This window comes from Sciurus carolinensis, chromosome 3 (assembly GCF_902686445.1).
Source record: "Sciurus carolinensis chromosome 3, mSciCar1.2, whole genome shotgun sequence".
Classification (NCBI taxonomy): Eukaryota; Metazoa; Chordata; class Mammalia; order Rodentia; family Sciuridae; genus Sciurus; species Sciurus carolinensis.
This window is the reverse complement of record NC_062215.1, coordinates 38,252,234-38,279,960: the sequence shown is the minus strand read 5'-3', so window position 1 is coordinate 38,279,960 and position 27,727 is coordinate 38,252,234. Positions and strand designations below refer to the sequence as shown.

The 27,727-nt window shown below is 46.1% G+C and overlaps 2 protein-coding genes across 9 annotated transcripts in view; one reads left to right on the top strand and one right to left on the bottom strand.

The window, feature by feature from the left end:
- Positions 1-4,007, top strand: part of Rffl (ring finger and FYVE like domain containing E3 ubiquitin protein ligase) — a 59,227-nt gene extending 55,220 nt beyond the window's left edge. For all 5 annotated transcript variants that reach the window (XM_047544494.1, XM_047544493.1, XM_047544492.1 and 2 more), the window contains one exon: positions 1,417-4,007. In XM_047544494.1, coding sequence (XP_047400450.1) covers positions 1,417-1,598 — 182 coding nt within the window. In that variant the 3' untranslated portion in view covers positions 1,599-4,007. The remainder of the gene's footprint in view (positions 1-1,416) is intronic.
- Lig3 (DNA ligase 3) lies at positions 3,523-27,712 on the bottom strand. Of its 4 annotated transcripts, XM_047544481.1 has the most exons (21): positions 27,585-27,712; positions 26,921-26,992; positions 25,107-25,660; positions 22,302-22,445; positions 19,910-20,107; positions 19,027-19,178; positions 18,215-18,381; positions 18,008-18,085; positions 17,386-17,554; positions 15,567-15,722; positions 13,754-13,885; positions 12,984-13,063; positions 11,810-11,897; positions 11,361-11,438; positions 10,966-11,089; positions 10,266-10,408; positions 9,932-10,006; positions 9,377-9,523; positions 8,725-8,929; positions 8,271-8,353; positions 3,523-7,212 (listed from the first exon to the last, which is right to left on the bottom strand). In XM_047544481.1, exons 3-21 carry the CDS (start codon positions 25,654-25,656, stop codon positions 6,979-6,981), a joined length of 3,003 nt encoding a protein of 1,000 aa, XP_047400437.1. In that variant the 5' UTR covers positions 25,657-25,660; positions 26,921-26,992; positions 27,585-27,712; the 3' UTR covers positions 3,523-6,978. The 4 variants fall into 4 exon arrangements, with proteins under 4 accessions (XP_047400437.1, XP_047400438.1, XP_047400435.1 ...); XM_047544482.1 differs by lacking the exon at positions 26,921-26,992 and having other exon boundaries at positions 27,585-27,704; XM_047544479.1 differs by lacking the exon at positions 27,585-27,712 and having other exon boundaries at positions 26,921-27,438.
- Between the last annotated feature and the right edge of the window lie 15 nt (positions 27,713-27,727).

Below are 27,727 nucleotides of genomic sequence, written 5' to 3'. Positions count from 1 at the left end.
CAGCCACCTACCTCCTAGGGGGAGGTCTTTCTTGACTTTGATTGTTTAGAGAAGAGACTGAGACAATGCCCTGTGGAATGGTGAAGCCTGATGATAGAAGTGACTGGTATGAAACCACTTCTCTGTTTATGATGACCTAGTTGAGGCTACAGTTTAAGACATTCTAGAGATAGCTGGGGTTTTGAACATGAAGATTTTTTTGTTTTTGCAACTAAACTGGGATACTGGTCATGTCTACCATATCCTACCACTGGCACAAGGCAGTTAGCATTTGCTGAGAACTTTGTGCACTGGGCAGTTGATACTGTCTTGATAGTCTCCATCCACAGAGCATTTATCCAGAAGGCTATACTGCCGATGAGCAGTGTGGGACCAGCCCACCTGGGTTTGAATCTTGGCTCAACCATTTAGCAGCCATGTGCTCTTGGGCAGTCACTTAACTCTGGCCTCAGTTGCCTTATCTATAAAATGAGAATAATAAGTGCATCTGCTTCATAGTTTCTGTGATGCAGATTGAGTGGGTTAGTATTTGCAAAGCTCTTTGGGCCTTGTTGGCACATTAGACATTCAGTCAGCATGAGCTGCTGTGATTCCCTTGGGGGACATTCATTACAAGACATTTAGAGAATGTCTACCAAGTGACCTGTGTTTTGGGGTTTCAAAGATGAAACCCAGGCTTCAGAGCACATAGCAAATGCTAAGTATATGATTGTGGAAATTGAGCATGTTGAATTAAGTCTGCTTAAGTCTCCTGGGGGAGGAGAGAGAAGTAGGCAAACCAAAAATAGAATACAATGTGATAAACAGGGGTTAAAAAAAATTGTGGGGTGGCACAGAATAGGGTGTAGTAAACTCTACTGAGCTCTTGCATCAGGAATTCTCCTCGGAGAAAGCTGAAGTATAGTTTGTGGGTTAGCACAGGAGACCCCCATGATCTTGGGCTTTATTAAAATGGGAATGTGTTTGTAAATAAGCCTCATGGTTCCCAAGCACCATTTATTACTGTTCTGCTTATGTCTGAACTTTTCTCAACCAGTTTTATCTTTTCTGCATGTTCTGCCTAAGGGGATAATGAGTCTAAGTACACCTCACCATATTACACCCTCAATTGTCTCATTTCTTTTAAGCTTTGAGGACTTTGCCTTAGTTTCCATACTCTGGATGTATTTGATCCACAGTACTGTCTTCAAATCTATAATCTTTTGGGAGGAGGTAGGGATTAAACAGGCAACCGGGATTGGTTGCTGTTTTCTGGAAGGAGCTCTATTTTGAGGAAAGTGTGTGAATTGGGGGGATTCATTTTGCCAGTTTTCTCCCACCTCCCCCCCACAGAGACAATTTCTGAGACTATCACCGAGACAGTGGATATTCTGCTCACTTTACCCTCTGCCCCCTTTCTGCACTGTGTTTGTACAGGGGGAGCAATGCCACCTGCACTGGAGGAGAACCTGTGTAAGATCTGCATGGACTCACCCATTGACTGTGTTCTGCTGGAGTGTGGCCACATGGTAACCTGTACCAAGTGTGGCAAGCGTATGAATGAATGTCCCATCTGCCGGCAGTATGTGATCCGAGCTGTTCACGTCTTCCGGTCCTAAGGGCTTGCACCGGCTTCTTCAGTGCCTTACGGGGATATAGCCCAGGGCATCTGGGCTCAGGGTTGGTCAGCTTGCAAAGGGGCAGGCTAACAGGAAATTTTGTAGTGTTCCCAAGACCAGGGCAAGCAAAGATGCCATAACATCCCTTGGCATGCCTGTCTTGCCATAGGGGTGCACCTCTTGGCTGGCAGAGCACCCAAAGCCAGTGGGAACTGGTACAAATCACATGGATGAGTGCCTGTATCAGTGATCTTGGGTTGATGGCAGTAACTGATCAACAGAGGACTTTCCAGCACTTGGACCATGTCTTCCTTCCTCTGAGAACCTAGACACATTTTCACCCTTCCTCCTGTATCCCACTCATCCCTTGAAAATGCTTGCCTCTAATCAGTCAGAAGTCCTCCTAGAAATGCTTCCTTTCTTTGAACCCAGCACATTTGAATTTAAACTTCTGTTCTCTCTAGCTTTCTGTGCTTTCTTGCTATACTGCCTAAAATCCATTTGTTTCTTTGGACCAAAAATGTGTTAGTTTATGTGGTTAAGACCAGCAATGGTCCTTAGGACAGAATTTGGATCAGTAAACTTATCTCTGGTGAGAAAATTCTATAGAAAAACGCTATAGAAAAATTTCAAGATTGTGAAGTCACTTCCTTAAGTGTTGGGATTGGGAGCTATTAGTCTCCTGACCTGACTCAGGAAGCTAACAAAACATCTGACTCAACAGCTGGGAAGTCTAGTCTGTGTGTGCAAGGGATAGTGCATGGATATTCTGCTTCCTCTTTTTGGGCTTGACTTTGCACTATCCTTGAACTTCAGATTATGAGGAAGGGGGAAGCATTTGGTGGAGGCAGTGGCTTTCTTCTTAACTTTGGCTTCTGATTGTCCTTTTCCTATAGGCAGGAGTCCTAACTACTTTAACGAAGTCTCTCCCTTTCCCACTGAGGTTTTAAACTTGGTCTCACCCAAGGCATAAGAGGCTTAGGCAAAGAGCCTTGTTCTCCTCTAGCCAGACTTCTCATGAAGTTCCTGGAAAACATACATATAAGAGCATCTAACTAAACAGCTGGAAGTCCCTGCTTTCCTTTCTCATTCTATATATTTGGGAGCAGGCAAGAGGTAGCATTCTCTGGACCCTTTATGAAGGACCACGTAATGAGTAGGTGATGTTTTTGAGGTAGGGTTTTTACACCCCTGGATGAGCTGAAGAGCTTGTTTGCTGGAGCAGTTCAATAGAGACAAAACACACATGCTATTAGAACTGTGTGTGTCCATTACCAATAGCTGAAATAAGTAAATCCGTGGAATACCTGAAGGCCTTGGCAGAATCTCCCCTCCCCCAACATGGTGCAGCCAAGGTCTGAGACTAGAACCAATCAGTCATGACTCCAGAAGGCAAAGGGAAACTTCTAAGGGGACCTATTATATTAGTAAGGTTTTCCCTCTGTCATCAACCACTTAACACCTTATGAGGAATTAAACAATTTCATAAAGTAGTTGGCAGTGGAACTCTGGGCCACTTGACTTGACATTATACTAAGAATAATCTGGGCCATAGATGGGATCAGATTTTCCTGTCATGACTCTGCCTTCCACCTTTCTGCTGAATAGTACTGTAGTTTATAATGCCCACCTGTTTAGCCAAGGGTCACTGATTCATCTTCCTTAATTCCACTGTGAAACAGGTCTGTGTGTATATGCAACTCAGTTAAGATCTAGCAATAACTTCAAGGCTCTCCCTCCTTTCTCTGCTGAGCCCTCAACTCCCCTACCTCCCAACTTCCTCCTTGATAGGAACTCAAAATAATATACTGATTGCTGGTTAGTGACCTCAGTTAGAATTAGAACTGATGGCACTGACTCAAAGATAAGAATTTGCCTTTAAATCTCTTACCTTTTGGTGAAGGTCTCCAGTGGGGAAAAAAGATGTCAAACAACCCATTTGCTTTTGTATTGTCTTTATTATTACACCAAATAAAAGTTGGGAGTTCCAAGATCCCATTCCAGTTCATATTTAACCCAGGTAGGAAAACTGATGTTTTATCCTCGAGTCTTCCCTCTTGTCCCTCATGAATCCTTGGTCTTAATTATCACAGCAATGTCTAATTCCTCCAGTTATTCTGTGGCTTTTGCTGTGACTGCTGAGATTTCAGTTGAGACTTATTTTAAAAGACGGACAGGTTCATAATACCTTGGAATAGTTGGATCCAAACTAATAAGAATAAGCTGTACAGGAATTAGTGCTCAATATATATTGTATAAATTTGTTGAAATCTCTTGGATGTGAATGTGTTACTTCAAGTGGCTTATATGAAGATTCTCAGACTCACTTGGGTGTTAAAGCAAACCCAAATGTGTATTTTTTGTTACAGAGTTCTGCTTTATAATTTTGTAATAAAGTTTCAACATAGATGCCTGTCGGATCTGGTGTGAGGATGCCGCCAGAGGTTTGCTAGATTATTGACAAACTGATATACCATAGGCAAATCCAAGGCCATGGGTATGCTCTTGAGATGATTTTTGGAGACGCTTGAGCCATGGGACCTTGGTCAGGATATCCCTGCTCAGTATTGATTTGTCTAAGACCTCACAAACAATATGTGGGAGAGATCCTAAAACACCTGGGGAGGAAAATCTGGTAGGCAAAGGATGATGCCCTAGACCAAATGTGAAGAAGCACCACATGAGTTCAGATATTTACAGTGATCTAGTATTGATGAGCACTAGGTAGAAAGGAATTGGAGGAAGCCATTATAGCCAGTTAAGTCTTTAGTTTACTCTGGTAGATGTATGGAAGCTTTTGGATATAGTTGTGGTATGGTTGGAGTATGGCTCAGAAAAGGTTGGCCCAGCCTCAAGGGCAGACTGCTCTATGTATAGCCCTGCACATTGCTTCCTGACCAACTGCTCAGTGGGAGGGAGAGTGCAGCCCTTGGGAGAATAGGGTGACATGGGTATATGCCCTGTGGTTGAAGAGAAGAGGAGGGAGTCTGGCCCAGTGGAAGTTTTGAGGCTGAGTTACATCACTTGGTTGTCACTGCTCTGGACAGTACCCAGTGGTGACCTCCACCTGTAAACATGTAAACTCCTCCAGCCAGTAACATGTAAAGAACAGCTGAAAAGAGGGCAGGTAGCCAGTGGCCTGGGGAGGTTTAACATGATGATAATGTTTATGGTCAGGTAGACATAAAGAATATAAAATTGTATATACAGTCCAATCTCTGCAGCAAAAATGTGCACCCAAAGACTGGAAGGAAACATAAAAGACCGATGATGGTGAATTAGAGCTAATGCCCCGGGAGACAAGAGCCAAGGGCTGAGATGGTGGCTGAGATCATGGCCTGTGGCTGGGAGGCTGCCCCCTGAGGGGAAACAGTTGTAAGTGCAGGTGGCACTGGCCCTGTCAGCCAGGATGAAAAGGACAGTGCCTTTGGCAGGACTCTGGAAGCCTTGCTCTGTTGCCCTGCCCACTTGCTTGGCCTGAGGAGGCTGGAAATCTGTTCAGGCCATTATCTCCAGAAGACAGACTAGGGTGTCTCAGTCCCAATACTGAAGCCAGACTGAAAGGGTGCCTGTTCAAAAACATGGGGTGTCCTTCCCTAGCCAGGGCACCTCCTTCCCACCCTCCACATCTTAATCAGGTGAAAAATAAGGTCAGATACAAGCTGGCTTGCAAGCAGCCTGTCTGGCAGCCTCCCAATCACTTTAGCTGAATACGCGGGGCAGGGGGCTATCTTATAGGCCCAGACACTCATGTTTAAGGGGTTGAGTCACATTAACCAAACTCTGGAAGTGGACAAACAAGCCTGCTAATTCAATAAGGAAAAAGAGAGCTGATTCTCATGAGGTGGCAGGACTGAGAGAGAAACCACACACAATCCCGATAAGCCTGCACTCAGCAACAGACAGGCATGCAGTTGTGGGTTCTGCAGTTTGAAGCCCTCCTGGACACACACCAAAGGTGATGTTCCCAACTCTAGATACTGTGCCAGGTTCTGCACTAAGTGCTTTGCACATGGATCTAAGGTCATTGACAGCCACCCTGTGATTTAGAAGCAGTGCATTTCCCCATTCTGCAGGAATTGATGCTCAGATGGTTAACTTGCCTAAAGTTATAGATATTAAATTTTAGGACTCTTAACTTAAAGCAGGTCTGTCTATACCCATCCAGTTTGTTGGTCACTACTGACTTGTGGCCATTTAGAATTAAAGACAATTTTGGTTCCTAAGTTATACTAGTCATTTTTTTGGGGAGGTGGGTACTAGGGATTGAACTCAGAAGTGCTTTACCACTGAGCCACATGCCTGGCCTTTTATTTTTTTCAGACAAGTTCCCAAGTTGCTTAGGGCCTCACTGAGTTGTTGAGGCTGGCCTTGAACTCGTTCGTGATCCTCCTGCCTCAGCCTCCTGAGTCACTGTACCCAGCACTAGTCACATTTGAAATGCTCAACAACCATATGTGGCTCAGTTAAACACAGCAGACTCACGGGATATTTCCATTGTACCCATTGCTGTAAAAACATCTATGGACAGCACTTGTCTACACAAACTGTGTTCCTTTTGTTCTTCAAATAAATCAGCCACAGGTGGCATAGGAGCTGGCTGGTCTTTGTAAGCAGGGTGTGTAGACTTGTACTGAGGTATGAATTTGTATTCTTTAAAAATACCAGTCATTTCCAGATTTTGAGAAGGCAGATTGATCTTCCTGGAGTCTCTAAACCACACCCCCATCCCACCCCAGTAGCCCAAATAACCTCCCTCCTGTGTACAAGCTTCATTTCCTGCCCAGTGCTAGTCTCTCCCTTCAAGCTGGGTCCCTCCCCTATAATAGAGAACACAGAGAATAAAGTCATCAAAGTTAATTTTGTTCTCTTTCAAAAGATAGTTCATCCTGGCAAAAAGGGGCCAGGCTAAATACAAGTTTTGCCAAATGTAAGACACATTTTTGAGGGTGGTCTTTTAAATACAGCTTTAAAAGGAGTGGAAGTAAAATGAGGCAGGGAGAAGGGTGCTACCAGCTTTAGTAGCCCAGCCTTCACTCCTTAATCACTAAGGAAACTAGGGGAGTGCTGGAGAAGGACAGATGCTGTGGGTGTTTCATTTATAAAAATAAGCTTTTGAAGGACACAAAAATGACAAAGCCAGCACCCAGATCTGAGATCTGCTTAAACCTGCAAGAGAAACTGACTTCACTTGTGGTGCCCACAGAACTTATTCCTGCTCCAGAAGAGACCAGGAAGACTTGGCAGATTTTGCAAGATGTGCTGCCTGAAGAAGAAAGGACACCCCCTTTGTTCCTCCATCTATCTGCCTCCAGGCTAAGGCTGGTGGAGTAGTGTGATAAGGGAGAGGATGTCCCAAGGGTGCAGGAAGATCAGAGTCCTAGCAGGGAGCTATCAGCCTCCGTTTCCGGATACATGCCCAAATCCACTCTGGGGAGACCAGCTGGGCCTCAGGGTTCTTGTCCCTGCTACCCAGCACATGTGTGGCTGAGGCAATGTCAAATTCCTGCACCAGGTCCCCATCAAATGCCACAAAGTAACGTCTGAGACGGCTGAAGTCTGGGGTGGAGGGTGGCAAGTGGAGCCGCACCCCAGTGAAGATGTCCAGCAGCACCTGCAAACAGAGGGGTCAGGGTGGGGTTGGCGTGCAGGTGGTCTTCACCCAGTTGAGTATAAGACAGTAAGCTTAGAACAAGAGCCAGAGGTGGAGGGAGCCTAGAGTTTAGCATATAAGCAAAAAGTGTGTCCTGGAAAAAAGAACAGTGCCACTCTTCCCATCCCCTAGTCACTCTGGATGACACAGGCCTGGCATTCCTCCCTTCCCTGCCCCTAGGTGAGGAGGAGGGTTCCAGTATTTGGGACCTAGATATGTGAAAAGGACATGTCTCCAGGAGCCATCCAGTGGCTGTGACTCAGTGACCTCTGAAGATCACAGTCCACTGCACAGGTAGGTAGACTGAAGGGTCAGGAGTCTTGCTCATTACTGGGTGGGGTTCAAGGGTTTTGGGCAGAAGAGATGGAAATGGTTTCTACTGGTCTGCTGGGAACTGGGTTCAGGCCTTGGGTTGTCAAGACTTCTGTGCTTCTCTTGGGTGGAGGTGCAAAGGGTGGGGTGCAATCATTCTAGGGATTGGCTTTACTTCTCCATCTGAACCTTGGGGCCGGCAGCTTATCAGGGTTGAGCCAGTACTAACCCAGCTCCTGGCCTCAGTAGGTGCTCAACAGATGTTGCCAAACAAGACTGACATGAGTATAAAAGGAAAAGGCACCTCTGCTGGGAAGAGTCACCAAGGCCACATGACCCCTGTCCTTGCTGGCTGGATTTGCTCCCCCAACCACAGACTCACACGCTGCACCCCACACCCAGACTGGGCTTTCTCCCCTTTAATGTAAAATGTGACTGGGGACTGGCAGCTGGGCTCTATCTCCTGCCTGCTGGCACAGCTCTCCTTCCTCTCTGCTGGCTGGCCGGCCGCCTCTGCAAGGTAACAAGAGGGCACACGATGGAGGAGCAGCACTGCTGGCCTGCCTGATGGACAAGCAGCTGTGGGAGGGGACAGGCTTAGCAAGCACCCAGCTCTTCTGCTTATCTTTCAAAGTTCATGTGCAGAAGGCTGGAAATGCTGGGCCCTGGGCCAAACTGGCCTGTGTGGGCACTGTCATTATGCTCACCTTTGCTTGGCATGGAGTCTCATCAGCAGCTTTCCTCTTCACCCCCACTTTCACTGGAGAAGACTTCGTGGTCAGCTTGTTGCCTGCAGGACCAAGTTGGGGATGAGAATTAGGAGGGTAAGAATTGCTGATCATGGTCCTTGAAGTTGGGCCAGTTCCTTCCTCTGCCATAAGCGTGGATGAGAAGGAAGAGTCGAGCTCAACCCTTGATCTCAAAAGTGGCTTACTCCAGGCAGACCTGCTCTCCCGGGGCGCTATCATTCAGGTTTGCTGAGCCGATATGGGGTGCCTAGCAGAGCAGCTTCTGACCCATGGCTGGACACAAACCAGGAATGTGGTCATTGTCAACTGCAGACACATGATCACATTCTCAGAGCTGGAATGTGAGACTGGGTCCCTGCCCTTTGGTCTCTGCCCCTGTGCCACCCTGGCCCCCCTTCTGTATCCTGGCTACCTTTGCTGTTGGAGTTCCTCAGCTTCCCTTCAGCCTTCCGGGCACTGGGAGAGGGCTTCCTCGGGGAGGCTCTGGGGACCTTGCGGGATGCAGCAGACCCAGAAGTGCCCTCGTTCTCGCCACTGCTGCCTCCTGTCGTGGAGCTTCCCTCATCTCCAGCCACCACAGTGAAGTCTGCCTTCTCCTTGGACAGCTGGTACAGTTCCTGAGGAGGGGAAGGTCAGCTGCTATCACTACTCCCTTCCCCAGACACACCTCCGAGTGGCGGTGTGTGGTCTGTGTTAGGCACACGTGGCTGGGGAAAACAGTGAGAAAGACAAAGAGCAGGGAGAAAAGGAAGTGGCTTCCTTGGTGCTTTTCCAACATGGAGCCTTCACCTGAGTGACTTGACTCCAGTTATTAATCAGCAAAGGACTCAGGCAAGGTCTAGTGAGGCACCTAGACCAAGGGTCTTTCAGAGAGGTGAAGAAAACGAGGCTGTCTGCTTGGAGCTGGTGGGAAGGGCCTTCACACCAGTCTGTTCTCCCTCTACCTGCCCTCCTTGCAGTATCAGTGAAGTGGGGTAAAGGGGAACATAGGACATGTCAACAGAGTCTAAGATTCTAAGGCTTAGGATGGGGTTGGAGGACACATGCAGCCTGAGAGCTGGCACCTTGAGTTGGGGGAGATTAGTGGCAGATTTCCAGTCCTTGTCGTCTCGGATTCGGGTGCAGCGAGGGAATCGGATGGAAATTCCATCAGCAGTGTGTGCCTCAGATTTGGAGAATTCTGCCCCTGTGATCTCCCACACAGCAGCTTTCTGTCAGGACCAAGGCAGGAAGGTCAGGTCATCTCTGGCTGAGAAGGAAACATCTCCCACCAGCCACAAGTGAAAGAGAATGGGTCAAACCACAGTAGCTCTGGCTTGCAGCTGGGAGACCTGGTTGCTAGTCCTACCTCTTCTGTGAACCCATCATTCAGGAAGGATTAGGTCAGGTCCTGTCTAGAACAGACCCTCTGTGATGAGGGGTGGGGATTCTATTCTCTTCCTGCACTGAAGACAATTCCTCAGTATTGGCCAGTCATCCCTGGGCTTCTCACTTGACTGAATAATCCAGATCCCTATCTGGGTGGACTTTCTGTGAAGTTGGGACAACTTTTCTGTGGCACTAGAGAACTTGCAAACTAATTCTGTGGGCTAGGAGACCCCAAGCCACTGGGCTGATACCTTTGGGTCTGGGACGATGAAGTCAGGATAGTAGATCTTGTTGATCTTCAGCCAGGTGGGTATTTTGCTGGGATCCTAAAGGAAAAAAAGATGCTGTCCTGCACTGTTCCTAAGCTGCAATAGGCTTAAACCCCTTTTAGTAATGAAATTGTGAGATGTGACCAACCCCTCACCCCATGTGATCCTCCCTACTCAGAGGGAGTGAGGCCTATAGGGCATGCAGGCCACTGTCCACAAGGTGGGAGATAAATGATATCTGCCATCCTCAAAGTGCAGCCTCTGCCTCATAACAGCAGCTTATCAGAAACCAGGATCAAAAGGGTCCCTTGCTCACTTTGCTGATCTTCACCATATCCAGTTCCTTCTGTAGGCGGGCAAGGGTTGCATCATCATGGCCTCCTGCACACTTGGTGACTGTGCACCACTTCTGGCTGCTAGGGTCATAGCAGCCCATGAGGAAAATTGACATCATGCCACCTGCAGGGTAGGGGTAGGAATATGAGCTGAGTGTGGGTTACAAGAAACCATCTCTGCCAGCCCCACAAGCCCAGTGAGAGGCAGCCTTATGGAAAGGAAGCGGTGCCTTTGGCATAGAGTGCCACAGTTCGCCTCTTGGATTGATCTCCTTAGCTGTGTGATTGAACCCAGGGCCTTGTGCTTCTTAGGCAAGTGCTCCACCACTGAGCTACCTGCTCTGTGATTTATGAGCCCAAATTTCTTCTATAGTAAATTAGGGATAATCACATCCAACTTGCTGGGAACTGGGTAATTCCGGTCGTATAATAAATCACCTAAAAAGTATTAATTCCTTAGACACCAGCTTCCTTCCAGTTAGGAGAAATTTTCCCTGAAAAGGAAAAACTGGCCCTGATGAAATGGCTTGTGGTGAGCCTTCTTGTGCGAGGACAGCTCAGTATTCTTGCTGGATTTCTCTGTGCTAAGTCCATAGCTCCCAGGGCCATGAAGAAGGCCAGTCTCTATCTCACATGGTGCCTTCTAATAGTACCACTGCAGGGACCAGAAGTCACCCTGACCTTTGCTCCCTTGTCCATAGAAGGCCCCAAGGACCACCAGGTCAGCTGTGTCAGCCATGGCCCCCTCATTCAAATAATCTTTCTTCACTTTCAGCCAGTGTCGCTTTCCAGGCTCATATGTACCCTGAGGAGACACGAGAGAGAACACAAACTAGAATGGAAACTCAACGAGGCAGGGATTTAGCTTTTCACTACTGCATTCCAGCCCACACAGGAAGGGCCCTCAACTCCAGGCTCTATGGGAGATGTACAAATCCATCCTCTTGATCCAGGAAAGACTGTCCAAGCCCCAGAAAGGATCCCCCTCAGCTTCCACCCCTACCTCTGCAGGTACTACTGCCATCTGGCCAGGACAGGAAAGGCTCAGGGGAAGGCAACAGGTGTGATGACCTTACCTTCACATCCTTCAGCACCAGCCCTTCCAAGCCTTCCCGGATCACCCGGTTTATCATGTCAGCCAAGTCTGAAGCTTTCTGAGGGACAACACCAGGGATGTTGAAGATGGTGTGAGAAAAGAGGCATGAGAGTGCAGCGAGGGCTGCAGTTCATTTTTGCATGCTAGTAAAGCACCCGCTGGAAACACCCTAACTTGGAACACTAGGGACAGAGGACTTGCAAACCAGGGAGCTGCTGTGGCTCGGGGACACAGGGTGCTTACCTAGCAAGGATTTCCATGCCCTGCTCTCCTGGATAATGACTAACGGACAACATATACACAGGCAAATACATCAGCCACCCCCATAAGAATAAATAAGACTCAGTCTCTCTCACTTTTTACATAAAAAGAGTTCTATGCCCTGCTTTTAAACCATAGGACACTGTCTAGAGTAGGATCTTCACTTACTGTGACTTGTTTCATTTCTGAGAACATGATCCGGTTGGGAATTTCAACCATGTTGTCATGAAGAAACTTCCGCCGCTCACACAAAGGCCTAAAGGGGACAGGAAAGCTGAGGGAAGGACCTTCCCACCCCTATCAGCAGTTCTGGGGAGGGAAGGAGCACAGTGATAAAACTGTTGCTTCATGACAGGGTCTGCCATGAATTAAAGCCCTCATATGTGACAGTTCTGCTGCCATGAGCTGCAAGGCTCCATCCTGACCGAAGATGGACAATTGTGAGCTGGGGCACAAAGCCAGTTCGTAGCTGTAGTTCCTGTTTCTACTTTATCAGGCCAAGGGAGCACTGGCCTCTAGCCCAGATTGTATAAAATCTGGTCCCGCTTGAAAAATGAATCCAACTTGGGTATTTTATGCTCTGCTTTACCCTAACCCCAAGGCTGGTGGTCCTTGGGTCACAGGCTGATGGGCCTCAGGACCCAAACCCCAACTCCTACTCCACCAAGCCTTTCTTCCACAATAAAGGACTGGCAGCTACAGGAGGAGTGGGGGCAGGGATACATTTCTAAATGTGGAAAGGGCAATGCTGGTTTCTTGGGCTCAAGCCTTTAGATGCAGTTACGTCAGGATTGCTAGCTCTCCCCAAGAAAGTCCCACCAACAGCCACCCCTACCATCAAAAAGGAGTTTCCTAATCTCAGTCTCCTGAAATCAGAACCTCTGAGCTGAAAAGCATTTGTTGATGCCCCGATGGATGCTATTGTAGAATAAACAAACTCTGCTATGTTCACCATCTCTCTCCAAGAGTCAATCTTGCTTCAGCAAACTGAGACTTCTTGGGGATTTCGGTTTCCTCTGAGATTTAAGCTCACAGAGTTAAGTCTTCCTCACAATGGATGGGGAGGTGATTTGTAGCAATTGTGCTACCTCTCAGTTCCCTCCTGCTCTTGCCCCTGCCAAGCTCATGGATACAAAGGCATATATGCTAGCCACTTCCCCTTCCCTCCATCCCAAATGAACTCCCTACATTCCTATCCAGTCAATTAAAATAGCTTCCTGGGTTTAAAGATGCTAGCTGGGCCTCGGAGTGTAGTTCAGTAGTAGAGTACATGCTTAACATGTGTAAGGCACTATTTTTGATCCCCAGCACCAAAAAAAAAAAAAAAGCTAACCCAACTCACCTGTCCATCAAGCTGATATCATTAAAGTAGATACAATCAAAAACAAACAGGCAGACATTAGCATCTTGGAAAGCCGCTTTCTGTAAGGAAAAATGAGGTAGTAGGTATATGACAAGAAGAGGGCACAAAAAAATGGGGAGATGGGGAGTACCAATTCACTTCTGAAGGCTGCCTACAGCACCTGATAGTTCTACTTCTGCCCAGAAGATCCTGGGCCATAAGGGCACTCAGCAGATGGTGCTTGCTACAGTTTGGATCTTAACTGTTCACCCAAAGCCCATGTGTTAAAGGCTTGGTCCCCAGGATGGTGCCAGTAAGAAAGAGTAGAGCCTTGTGAGAGGTCCTTTGGTCATTGGGGATGTGCCCCCAAGGGGGATCATGGGACTCTGGCCCATTCTCGCTTTGCTTCCTGGCTTGTGATAGATACATGTGGTTTTGCTCTGCTCTGTTAGAGGTCCAAAGCAATGGGCCCCTCAAATCTTGGCCTGGAACCTCAAGAACAATGAGCCAAATAAAAGTTTTCTCTTTATAAATTATCTCAAGTATTTTGTTGCAGTGACGGAAAGCTGACTAACGGAGTGCTGAATGAAAATCAATTATAAATTAGTTACTAACAGCAGAATCTCTTTATGGAGGAAGACAAAATAAACCCAAGGCTAAATCCAGAAATAGTTTAGAAGCAAAAAATAAGCCCTATTCTAAGTAACATATTACTCCCTTTGAAGACAGGTAGCACATGCATTTTTGCACATATGGCTCTAAACCAGTACCTTGTGCACTCCCAGGGTCCCAAAGGGCAGTGGTTTGCCTGTTTTGTTGTCAATCAGGAGCACCTCAGAGTCCAAGATCATGCTGTGGCCTCCAGGAAAAGCCTGGGGGATGTAGTTCTTAAAGTGGGCCACCTGGAAGTAGAAAGGTAGCTTTGATAAGGGATGAACAGGTAGCAAAACCCCAAAGCCAAGCCCCAAAAGGAATACAGAGCAACATGTAGAAGCCCAGTTAATGTGTAAAACTGTCAGTCACCTGGACAAGAGGTGGCTGCTTTAGTACCTCTGTCCGGACCCAGGAAGAGGTCAGCCCATGTTGACACTGTCTATGGGCTGTAAAGAAGGCACAGTTTTGGAGGAAAAAAGGAAGAATCAGAATGAGCATTTGGGGGAGAAAGAGGTAGACAAATGTGGAGGCAGCGGGGGAGGGGGGAGAAAGGAGGAAAAACAGGTGGACAGAGATTAGTGCCTACTTTAGAAGACAGATGGTTATTAGGTTGAGAATTGGGAAGAGGGAGAACAGACTGATTAGAAAGACAGAAATGAACCCCCTTAGGAGCAGCAAGGGAAATGTGAGCAGAATCTTCCCTAAGTAGGAGCTCTGATTCCAGCACCTTCTAGAGATTAAGAGAGGATGCCGGAATTGGATTTTTCTTGATAAAGGCAGACCTTAATCTTTAACAACTCTAGTCAGAGATAAGATCTATCTGAACTCTAGGTATTTTCTGCCAAGTGATAACAGCAATGGGAACTAGAAAGCACAACTGTGGCTTGATTCCTCACCTGGGCAGGGCACGTGGTTGTCACCACTCAGAATGCTTGGAGCAGGATCAGAAAAGGCCCGCCCATCTGTCTCACTCCCTGTCAATAACCCAGCCCTTTAAGAACCAACAACACAGGAAAAGCAAAGGATGAGTGAATCAGGTATGGGAAAGGGCTGGAAAGCTATGTGCAGATGTCTTCCTGGGTCACATGAGGTACCTGAACCTGCCCTAAAGTGCCACATGAGGCTACTGCTCAGCTCTCCTTTCAAACACCTGAAACAAGTAGCCTGACTGGTCCCAGTGCTCTGGCAGGAAGGCAAGGCTGAAGTGAGTACATGGACTACACAACGCATCCCGTTGACCCCTGGGGCTCTGAAAAACCGAGTCAAAGCTAGAAAGAAGAGGGTAGCAAGGTCAGGAATCCCATCTACTAACAACTACTAGTGCTACACGTTCCAGTTGCTTTTCCCTAGAGACACCCCTCCAAGTGCTTGGCCCTGGGAACTAAAAAGGACTCAGGAATGAGATTTTCACACCCCCCCCCCAATTAGTGCAGGAATCTGGGCTCTCAGATGTTCCCATGGTATTGTATTTATAGTAGAATGTAAGCTTCATGAAGGCCAGAACTTTTATACACCTTTTTGTCATTGATATTTGCATGCTAACTACAACAATACAGATGCATTTGGTAAATGTTTGTTGAAAGAATTAATGAATGACAGCCCAATAATTCCTTATACATGAACTTTAATTTAGCTCAAAGCACACAGGATACAGAAATGCAAAAGGCTTGCACAGCAACTTACCAAATGAGCTTACTGTCACAACACCATGGGACAGAGAATTATCACTGTCCCAGGGAGCTCTTTTTGGACTCTGGCTGTCCCTAAGCAGTCCTTCTTTCAATCGAAAGACTCCAAAAATGAACTATCCATTAATTAAACCAACAAAGTCTTTATTGTGAACTAGAACTGGAAGACTATGGAAATCTGGCCTTGAGATTCTTAGTGGCAGGAAAGGGAAAGACAGTCCCAACAGAAAGGGACCAATACCTTGTGAGGCAGGACAGGCTTGAGACTGCGGCTGAAGTAGCTGAAGTGGTCCCCATTCTTATGCACCTGGACTCGCTCACCATCATACTTGATCTCAGAGAACATGCCATTGGGACACTTCTTCATCGCATACTCGATGGACTTGCAGGCCTCGGCCTTGGGGTGGGAAAAGCAAAGCCTGGAGACTTTCAATGAGGTGCATCTTAGCAGAGACAGTCAGAGAGCCCAGAATGGGGTTGTCAGCCCAGACCTGAGTCCTGGGACTGACTGACCATAGTACGCGCTCAGGGCAGGAACAGAGCCCAGAATGGAAAAGGCTGGGCAATACTGGATTCTGAGAATGAAATCATCCCTAGAGTTGACACAGGAATTTGCATTTTGAGGAAGATGAATGCTATTTACTATTGACAAATTCCATTGAAACAGCATTTTTTTTAAATCAATAATTTAGGCTCCTGCAAGGCCTCTGGCTTGTTAATACATCAGTTAGCTCAGCACAGGAGGCAGGTAGAGATCAGAATGAAGATTGCAGTTGCTAATAAAGCTGGCAGGGTGACAGTGATCAGGGATCCCTAGTACACAACATCCAGACACAGGTGTGCTGACCCTCACACCTGTACCAGCCTAACCCAAACAATTGTTACTGTTTTGGGGTTCTTGTTGGGTCACATACATAATCTCAATTCATCTTACTTTTTTTTTTTAACTTGTAGATGGACACAATGCCTTTATTTTTTTATGTGGTGCTGAGAACTGAACTCAGTGCCTCACACATGCCAGGCAAGCGCTCTACCACTGAGCCACCACTCCAGCCCTCACTTCATCTTTGATGTAGCATCCTACATGTCAAGTATTGTTTCCACTTTATGGATTAGAAAACTGAAGGTCAGAGAAGTTAAGTATTTATTTAAGGTTACACAACTAGTACATAGCAGTTGAATTTAGCCTCAACCCCAAAGCTTGTGTGTTTAGCCACTAAGCTATATCCCATGTCATTCTTCAAATGACAGGCTGTGCAACAGACTCCAGGAAGATGTCAGAAGGCCACTCACTACTTCAGATGTCTGGGGGGGCGGTTTCCGATGGAGATGTCACTGTTGGGGTGCTAAGCTGTCCCACATTCCTAGTAGGGAGAGGACATTTCCCTATTCCAAATAAAGAACCCTAAACCAAAGTTTTAGAATAACACACAAGACAGTTTCCAAAAAAGCACTGTACACTACTGGAAGGACCCAGAGGGCCCCGTGGTAGGCATGGCAGCATCTGCAGAGGTCTTCTTGCACAGGAAAACCAATGCCACAAAGGAAATCCCCACCTCATGATACAAGCAGAGGCACAGGCTGATCGCTACTAGAATTAGTCTTTACTCCTTAAGCTTCCTCTCCCTGCCCACGTCACTCTGTCATAGGAAACCTGGCTCTGCTGCCAACTCCAAGTCACCCTGCATCAAGTCATAGAACCTCAGGGTTCCTGAACACAGTTCCATGTTCAGGTGTGACAGATAAGCTATTTTAGGTAGGTACTTCTGAAAGTCTCACATGTCATTCCCACAAAGAAACTAAAAACTAAGAGAGACTAAGTAACTCACTGCACAGCTGCTTGGTGGCAGAGTGGGAACTAGGTCATTCCACCCCATCACCTGTCTCCTCCTGGCCTTCACTTCTCCAGTGAGCAACATTCTGCTGCCTCTCCACTCTTCCTTCCCCAAATCCTCCAGTTGACCTGCAAGGGCTCTCAACATGTATGCCTACCAGATCCCACCCCAAAGGATGTGCAGCATGGACAGGTGCGGATGGCAGGGCAAGGCAACGCTCCTCACCAGCATGGGCTGCACAGGTGTCATCAGTGAGGCCTGGACACTCAGAGCCCGTCTCCGACCTGGCTCCTTCTCCACCTCCTGCTCATTTCGAAGGACCCGCTCCACCACGTCCTGCAGGTTGCGTGAAGCTTTGAAGGCTTCATAAGCATTAGGATCGAGGGCATCTAACCTGTCAAGGGAGCAAGGAACCAAGACACCTGCATTTGACACTATGGCTTTGGATAGTAGGCTGCTCTCAGAGAGGTAGAGCCTCATCTGTCAGGATGCAGTCATGTTCTAGTGTCTAAAGACTTGTGGCAGGATAAAAATCTGACAATTCAGTCTTCTGAGACCCTGTATCTATCTGGATGCAGTCTTAGCAGAAGAGGGGGGCTGAAATGGGCGAGAGACACAACCTGTGCTTACTAAACATGCGCCAAGCTTTCAATCAAAACAAGTCTGTGCAAAAGGTATTGTTACCTCCACTTTACATGTGAAAATGAAGGTGGAGACAGGATTAGATACCACAAGAAGCAAAAAAGTGGAACAAGGATTCAAATCCAGAGCAGGACTCCAGAGTCCTGATACCAGCTGGGAACAAAGGAAGCCAGCAGCTCAGACTGTCTCCTGGGGTGGTACTTACACGTGTTTTGCACCTGAGTTCATCTTCAGATCGTGTTTGATCAACCTGATGATGCACTTAAGGTCATTGGCCGTACACCTATGGGATGAGGCATACTCAACTTCACCTCAGGAAGAGCTGTGCACCCCCAAACCTCCTTTCCCAAGTGACTTCATCTCCCCGAGCCCAGCCCCATTGGGTCTGACTTGCTCAGGGCAGCTCCCCCACCTGGAGGCGATATCCTGCAGGGCCTGCTGCTGCTCATCCTCCTTGGTGAGCTTAGAGAGCTGCAGGAGGAATTCGTCCACTTCCTGGATGGTAAGGAGGCTCTTGGCAGCTGGAGGGAAAGACTTGCTCTGCTCAAAGAAGACTCTGATCGTCTCTGACACGTCACCCTGTCTCCAAAAACCAAAATGCCACTGCAGCAACCCCAGGGTGGCCAGGTGTATTCCCTAAAAACTCAGGACTAAAGATGAGTCAAGAGATCTCAATCACAGTTCCTGTCCCCAACTCAACATATTTACCTCGCTTCCCATGGGGCACATCTCTCCACATAGGATATGCCCACCTGCCTTAGCTGAGAAGAGACACAGCACTAATCCAAGCCCAGTCAATCTGATTCCTGCTTACGAATTTGAACTAAGAGGTAAATGCAGTCATCACATAGTGGGGATGCTTGAATGTAAACTTCTCATGGTGTTGGGGCTGGAGTCAAGAACAAATCAAAGGTGAATGGTAAGCCAATGGGGTAAGAAAGCAAGAAGAGTTGAGAACTAGAGCCCCATGAAAGACAGGGCGCAGTCTCAAATCCTGATTTCTGAGATAAGGCCTTTTGTGTCTACGCAGTGGTATGGGTTCAGTCCTGAGAAACTTATGAAATTAACAGCTGCAGTCTCACAGTCAGCTTCCTTGTAACGGAAGCTTACTCAAATAGGTTTCGGTTTCCTAAAGCAGTATGTGCCCAACCATTTAAAACAAATGGCTGCAGGTGCCTGGCTTGGAAAACCCCACCTGGAATACAGCCTCCCCCACCCTCTGACCTGCTCCAGGTCCCGTGCCATATCATCTGGGTTGCAGTTAAAAATGCGGCTGAAAAGTTTCACAATCTGTTTATCATTCAAGTTGTAAACACTCTTAATGACACCCGGCAGCAACAGCTTCACTGTTAGGTACACATCACCGCGGAAACCATCTGGAGAGAGAAGAAAGGAACTCTTCTAGAGAAATAGAGCTTAAACAATAGATGAAGTCAAAGAAGCAGAGGTTTAAAAAGACCTACATATCACTGTCTATGCCCCCACAGTACCCTGGGTATATCATTAGGTCAGAGGCCAGAATTCAGGGGCTGTTTGTTTATGTGTCTGCCTCATCTTCAGCTCATGGATGAACTCCACAGGACAGAGACAAGACTTTGACTTCATGTCCCCAAGTGACAATGCTCAGTGACAATGCTTATTACATAAATGAAAGAGTTGGAAGACTTAATTCCAAGCTGTGCATGTAGTTCACAAAAACTTACAAATATGTGGGACAGTAAATTTTCTTACTGGTTGAATGATGTGGGTTTTTCTGCCCTCTTTTTTTTTTTTTTTTGTGGTGCTGGGGATTGAACCCAGGGCCTTGTGCTTGCAAGCACTCTACCGACTGAGCTATCTCCCCAGCCCTTTCTGCCCTCTTAGGAGCAGGAAAAGGGCAGAAAAAGAAAGATGCCATAGTGCTCTAAAAATTGGCTACATAATTTGAGGGGTCTGGTGACAAACACAAATGTGGGATTCCTTGTTCAAAATTGCTAAGAATTTTAAGACAGCAAGAGCAGAGCACTAAACCAAGTGCAACTATATGTATGGTTCGTGTGCCCATGGAGCCAGCCTGGCTCTGATATCTTCAGGGAAAAGCCCATTCAAATGCTCATCACAGCCCCACCTCCTGCTGAGCCTTTCCGCAAGAAGTCCTGGATGATCTGGGTCTTCGTGTTGTAGCTAGGATTATCAGCCACCATGGCACACAGCTTCCGGAACTCCCGTAGCAGGCAATCCTTGTGCTTGGGGTCACATTTGCTCGAGGATAGACTTGTCTTAGGGGTAGGGCTTGAGGGGGCCTGATTAGACTTGTTGGGCTTGGCTGTTGATGAAACAACAAAGATGATTCATTCTGCCTTTCTGGAAAGGAAGGAAACTCACAGGTGCTTTATATGTCGTTTCCCTCAGTCCCCTCAAAGAGCTCCCCGGGGTAGACATTACTGTATCCATGTAAAGGTATGGAAGTCAAGTAGTTTCCTCAAATCTCATAGCTATTAATAGTAAAGGAACAATGGCACCCTCACACCCAAGCAGAGAACCAGATTGATGTGCACCTGTTTACGTGAACACTTCATAGAGGAACAAAGGCTGCCTTCACACCAAGACTGCTCAGGAGGATCTCAGCAATTGTAAAGCTGATCCCAGAAAAGCTGGGATGAGAAAGGGGGACGAAATCAAAGGACACATTAGTCAATGTGAAAGTACTGCTGTCATAGATTATCAGAACTGGAAGGAGCCTTCAAGATTACCTCAAGGTCCTCTTACTGATGAGAAGACCCAGGCCCAAGAAGAGCAGATGACTTCAAGGATCACCTACATCCATGGTGGCAGAGCCAGGACAAGGATGCCACCAGGAAAGTCAGGTCCCACTGGTATACTCCCAACATTCCCTCACCCTCGCCACTCCAGCCTTTTCTTTCTTTTTGTCAAATTGAAAGGTAGCTTGTAAGTACAACTTTCCTTCAGATACCTAAAAATAATGGTTAACAACTCGTTTTAGTGATTCCCTCTCACTTCCTTGTGATCATTCACAAAGCAAAAGCAAGGTCATTAGCAAGCTGTCTGCTGACATAAGCTTCTTGTCTGGGCTTTTAAATTATAAATCTGTCATCATCTCTGACCTGGACTCTAAATCGGATTTTAGGGAACAAAATCTCCAAAGCATCAGCGTTCAGCATAAGAACACCCATTTCTTCTCAACTCCTCCCAAATTCCATCCCCAAGACCAGGGCCTTCTAGGGCCATGCTGTCCTTATCTTCACCTGGAATCTTCTCCATTTCTATCTTTGGCCTAATACCAGAAAACAAACAAGTCTCAGGGTTTTAAAATACTAAAACTCCTACAGAGCCAGGCATCATTTTTGCAATATTATTTCCGACAGTCCTCAGGAGAACACTGGGGTAGATGAGGCAGATGTTACCACTCTTTAATTCACAGAGGCTCAGGTAGGTGAAGACTTGCTCAGGGCTTCAAGCTGTCAAACAACAGGGCTGGGGGTAGACCCCAACTCTCCAACTTCAGGTCTAGACTTCTTTCAATCACATAAAGCTTCTTTCAATTCCCAAACAGTTTTATTATTTTCTGTAACTGAGTCAATCAAGAATGTCTCAAAACAATAAAAAAGGTATAGGGTTTGAGTGAAAGAACACAGGGACTGGAGTCAGACTTCAATGCACATACTCCATTATAAACCTAAACTTCAGCTTTCTCATTCATAAAGTAGGCTTCATTAAAACATTTCCTAAAGTTAACTGAAGACCAAATAAAAACTAGGCCAAGGCTACCTGTTTTCAAAGGCCAATAAACAATCTTCTCAACTCCCCTTGTTCTAGCAAGATCTTCCTGAATCTCTGTCTATAAAACAGTAATTCTACATTATGTAAAGAAACCACACATGTATAATTATGTGTGTGTATATGGTAAAGAGAAAGAAAATCAAACACTTTACTTATCCATATGTCCTGCTATAATCCAACCCTTCAGGAGACAGGATTTGAACCCAGAACCCACTGATTCCAGAAAGCACAAGCCTCCTAATGAGACTTTAGTTTCCCAACTGAGTAATACTCTTTAGATCCTTTGTTCCTTCTTGCTCCATGTTCCACAAACATTCCACCCTTTGAAGTTTTAAGAAATAAGAGAAATCAAGGGATATAGTCCATGCATGACATCTCCCTCCTTCTTCCATACTTTCATCTCCAGTGCAGGCAAGTTTAGGAAGATAATGTCTCAAAGTCCTTTTGTTACAAAAACATAAGGAAGTAAAGGGCAGTTTACAAAAATCTGTCTGAACCAGGAAATAACTTCACATAGAAAAAGTCTTGACAAAACTAACCTCTTCCTGACACATAAGAGATTAAAGTATACAAAAAAAATGCTACACAAGCAGAGCATAAGTTGGCCACTACCTGTCTCTGCCCCAAGAGAAGCAAATTATTGAGACCAGAGAGCACGATTTTCACTGAGTCAAATGAGAGGACCCTCATACAGCTCATACAGCTTCAACCTATCTTACCTGAAAAGCCAGAAAACTTCCGGGGATTGGTGTTGGTGACAAGTGAAGCTCCTTTCACTGGGGATGCCACCTGGCCAGTCGTTGTCAACTTAGCCTGCACAACAGCTTTTTTCTTTGGTGTGCCTGCTGCCTTAGAAGACAGATCTATAGAACCCCAAAAGAAAGGAAAATACCCTTCAGTGGAAGATCTAGAGAAGACTCTGATCAACTGCTTTTAGAGCCTTGCTTGGTAAGCCACTACCATGAGACCCAAGATGGGCTGGGTACAGGCTAGTCTTCTTGAATGGAAGTGGTAGGGTAGTGGGTAAAGGGAAAGGGAGAGGATTCTGGGGACAAAAGACCCAGTTACCATTTACTTCTATGAGTAACCTAAATTTTCATCAACTTTCTTCACCTCTTATCCCACATACAATAATCTTCAGAACTAAGAAGATTTGGGGGAATTAGCGGTTACATTTTGAAGATAAAACTTGGGGACCCCAGTTCCACAGAATAGGCCCAATTTACAGATGAACAGAAATGTAAAATGAAAACACATCACAGAACATGTTGGTTTGGCAGAGGTAGGAAATTTCCAGTTGTTGACTCATCTGAGGTCAGGTGACAGTTTACCCATGTTTCTTTTCTTATGAGAGATGGGTGAAGACGTAACAATAGCTGAGGCCAATGGCTGATGCAGGGCAGGGTGGATGGGGAACCTGAGAGTGAAGTATATGGGAAATAGTTTCCTCTCTTGTAAGTTCTTTATTTTTCCTCTCAACAAGGACAGATTTCCAATTTTAGAGTCACTATTATGAGTCTTCCTACAGTGACCAGAACTGTGATTAACTGAAGATGTGACTATTAAGCTGGGTGCAGTGACACACACCTGCAATCTCAGCAATTTAGCCTGGATCACTTAGAAGAACCTGTCTCAAAATGTAAGAAATAGAGGGGGCAGTGAAGCTGGGGGTGTAGCTCAGTGTTAAAGAGTGCCAACGGGTTCAATACCAGTACTGCCAAAAATAAAAAAGGAATATTACTTCATAGATGCTGAAGATCAAAGAGGACCACTGACTAATTGAGTTTGAACGGTGTAAGATTTCTAAATATGCAATATGCATGTATGTGTGAATATGCATGTACACGTGAACAGATACATGTATCTATAAATACACGTGTTTGTGTATATATACACGTGTATTTTCTAGCTCTATCTGTTCAAAGGGCTTAAAAGTGAAGATATCCCATGATGATGAGAATATGTAGAATCCAGATTTTTTTTGTGTGTGTGTGGTAGTGGGGATTGAACCCGGTGTGCTCTATTACTGAGGCACATCTCCAGACCTCCTTTTTTTTTTTTTTTTCTTTTCTTTTTTTGTGGTTCTGGAGATGGAACCCAAGGCCTCACAACTGCCAGGCAAAAGTTCCACCACTGAGCTATAGCCCAGTATCCCCTAGCCTATTCTTTTAATTGTGAGACAGGTTTCACTAAATTGCCAAGTCTGGCCTCAAACTTGTGATCCTCCTGCTTCAGTCTCCCAAATCAATGGGATTACAGGTATAATCTGTACACATTTTGGTTTCTAACATCATTCTCCACTAACAGGAATCAGGACGTCTAAGAGGAATAGCACAGGATACAAAGAACGTTCTGTGACTGGGATAGGACACACAAAAGAGAAGACTAAGGGTATCTTGTTATGCTGAGCATGGAATACTTAAAACAAGGATTAAAAAAAAAAAAAAGAGTACAGGATACCGAAAGCAGCTTAAAGAGGATGCTAAGTGGCAAAATTAAGCAGCAATGAATTATAAGCTACAGGGAAAAAAAAAAAGCAATCTATGTGTCCATATAGTTAATAAAATGACACATAAAAGGGGGTGGTAGTGGGTACTTTGTTCTCCAAAAAATGTCAGTATCATAAAAGAAAGGGTACAGAAATGCTCCAGATTAAAGGAGTCCAGAGGTATGACAAGTAAATGCAATTCCCACTCTAGACTAGGATCCTACCATGGAGAAATAAAACCTACTAAAGATAGTATTCAATCAATTGACAAGATAGTACACAATGATTGAAGTATTATATCAAGGGTAAACTTACTCAAGTTGATAGCTGTATTATGGACCTATAAGATAATATTCTAGTTCTTAAGATATATGAATGGAGGTATTTAAAGGTAAAGAACTGCTGGGTGGGTGACACCTGCCTGTAATCCCAGCAATGTGGGAGGCTGAGACAGGTGGATCACAAAGTTAGCAACTTCCTAGATCCTGTCTCAAAAGAAAAAAAAAAAAAAAAAAAAAAAAGAGCTGGGGTTATATCTCAGTGGAATAGCACCCCTGCCTGCTATCTCCACCACACACACACACACAAAGGTAAAAAGCCATGATGAATAAGTAATAATGGTTCAAGGAAAAAATAAACAAAAAATATGTGCCTGTGTAAAGAGAGCACATGAACACAAATGATAAAATAAACTCAGCAGTAGGCAAACCTGGTTAAAGATGTAAGTGTTCTTTGTGCTATTTTCTTCTTATGTTCATTAGTCAATTTGAAATTATTCCTATTAAAAAAGTTTAAAAGCAGGGCTGGGGAGATAGCTCAGGGCTGGGGAGATAGCTCAGGGCTGGGGAGATAGCTCAGTTGGTAGAGTGCTTGCCTCGCAAGCACAAGGCCCTGAGTTCGATCCCCAGTACTGCAAAAAAAAAAAAAAAAAAGTTTAAAAGCTTAAAGGAAAAAAAGGAACAAAAAACTGAGCTCTGCTCTTCTCCCCTCTTCCATGAGCCCCAATAGGACAAGAAAGCCCTGTTCTCCACCCCACCTGCAATGTGCTGCGTTATCTGTTCCTTCTCGTTGTCTTCCAGCTCTTCCCAGCCTTCCAGTTCTGTGAGGTCTTCAATTTTTTTTGTGGTGGCCCGAGCCCGCTCCAGCTTCTCAAACATGCACTTAATGTGGTACCACTCTTTCATATCACCCCCAGACTCTGAGAAGGGATTGGGCACCACCTTGCCAATGCGGCACACACCCTTCACAATCTTCTCCTTGCATTTTTTGCAGCCGGCTGTGCTGCGCTTGGCGTAGTCCACACAGAACCGTTGCTCTGCCATTGCACAGGGGCCACTGCAAAGTCCCACATGCGACTCTGGCAAGAAAACAAGGCAGGTGGCACGTAGTCTTAGATGGCCTCCCAGGAATGACAGAACAGGCTTTCTTCTCTGGAGGAGGCAGCGCCCACGAAGCAGATCTGTTTCCAAGCACTGGTTGAATTGTCTTATGTCAGGCCAGTGATAATGTTCTCGGAACAGGCACAGTTCTCTTCGGCCAAGTGCACACAAATTTTGGGGGAAGAGGATCTTGAAGGCCAAAGTCATATAGCTATATGAAAAGGCAGGAGACAAAAAAAATGTGAGCTATAAATGAGAAGCCAGGCTTCTAATTTCCCAAAGGCCAGAATCTCATTAGTCCATGCTGACTAATCAAACACTTCCCAAAGCATTAAAGATTCATTGCCTAGAGTGAAGCAGAGTTCCAACACAGGAAAATCCAGTTCCAAAAGGATGTTCAATAATCTAATGTACATAAATATATCTTATAAATCACAATGAAGAGAATCCAGATAACATAAATGCTTTTCCTCAGGCCATCAACAATCTGGGACACGCATAATGGATGATGACCTTTAAGTATACAAAATCCTGCAGTTTCTTTTTAATCACCAAGAAAAATTAATGATGTTCATGAAGTTTTAATTAGAAGTGCAACACATATGCCATCCTCAGAAAACAAAACCACTGTAGAGAGTCATGATTTATACAGAAGCCCTCTTTTGAGAGGCAACTAATAGAGCTCAGAACCACATGGCCCAGGTTCAAATCCTAGCTAAGCACTTATTAGCTGTGTGTCCTTGGAGGGTTACTTAATCTCTCTGTTCCTGTTTTCTTATTTATAAAACATGTCTAATAATACTAACTAATTCAATTAGTCTTTGTTTTTGTTTTAGGTGTTTTTGTTATTTTTAGTTGTCAATGGACCTTTTTTAATTGTTATTTTTTAATTTATATACAGTGCTGAGGATCAAACCCATACATGTCAGGCAAGCCTCTACCAATAAGCCACATCTCCAGCCCCTCAAAGGGTTTTTGTTTTAAGAGTAAAGCCCTTAGAGCAGGGCACACAGCAAGGGCTCAGTAATGTTAGTTCCTACTATCCTCAATGTAGTAGTTAACCTTTAGGCTGAGGATCCAGATGTGCAATTAACCTGTTTAATTCAGCAACTTCAGAATGCTGAATCAACTAGATGGTCAGAATTGAAGGTATTGATAAGTCAATCCAAGTGGTTTATCAATTGTGATTACATCCACACCTTTTTATATTTGTACTTATTTTTTAAAAGTACAAATTGTTCGAATTTTAAATATACTGGAAATTATTTCCAGTCTGTATAATGCTATGAAGTGAAATTACTACGGTATTATAATAAAAGCGGGCCTTACTGTAGTGCAACACAGTGCAGAGAAAAGCAGGTGGACTTTGGACTCAGGAATGGGAGGACCAGCTTAGAACTGCTACCCTGGAGGTATCTCTGAACTTCGGAGTCTCAGTTTTCTTATTTCTAAAACGGAAAATAAGACCTACCTCGAGAGGTGGTTGGGGAAATTACAGTGAATCCATGGACGGGCTGATGGTGGTGGTGGGATTCTGAACTCTCTGAAAATGCATACAAAATGTGTATATTTGACTATGCACGTTTTGGGGGAGAGAAGATCCGTAAGTTTCATGAGATTCACAAAGAACTGCATAACCCCGCGAAGTTGAAGAACCGCCGCGGAGCTGAGCAAGGTCAGGAGGCTCACAGGAGCAGCTCAGGACAAGCTAGACCTCAACGCGATCCTTCCAAGAGCAGCCCCCCGGATAAGAAAAGAATAATGGAAGGGCCCGACTCAGGGCTCTCCGGAGGCACCATGCCGCCGTGCGGAGACGGATCGGAGCGCCGAGGCCTGGCCGCAGCCGCCGTCCCGGGGCCTCTGTGGAGCTCTCCGGGCAGGCCGGCCAGGGGCCGGCCGCGAGAGGCTCCCAACCCCTACCAGACCGGGCAGTGGGCGGCCCCTGGGGGTCCCGGGGCGCCGCGGGCTCCCGTGGGCTCCCGGGGGGCCGCCACGTCACGGAGGGTGTGCCCCCAGGCTCCGCAGGCGGGCGGGCGGGGGAGGAGCCGATGGCGGCTCCCGGGCCGCACCGCGCAGGGGCCCGGGCCCCGGCCCGCTTCCCTCCCAACGCCGCGCTCAGCCGCGCCGCCCCTCACCTGCCTCCCCGACTCCAGCGCCCACCATTAGCCTCCGGACCAGGCGCCCACAGGCCGCAAGCAGCCCGCTGACGGTTGGAGAGCCTGTCTCTTTAAATACGGGTCCTTGAGCTGGCGGCAGTGCGCAGGCGCAACAACTGAGA

Excerpts from the sequence above, each read along its gene's own strand:
- Lig3 (XM_047544479.1), bottom strand. The coding sequence starts at position 27,084 with ATGCAGTTCTTTGTGAATCTCATGAAACTTACGGATCTTCTCTCCCCC. Across the intron at positions 13,886-15,566 it reads AGCCTGTCCTGCCTCACAAG|GTGGCCCACTTTAAGAACTA; the intron begins GTATTGGTCCCT and ends TTCTACTTCCAG. Across the intron at positions 11,898-12,983 it reads GATATCAGCTTGATGGACAG|GCCTTTGTGTGAGCGGCGGA; the intron begins GTGAGTTGGGTT and ends TGTCCCCTTTAG.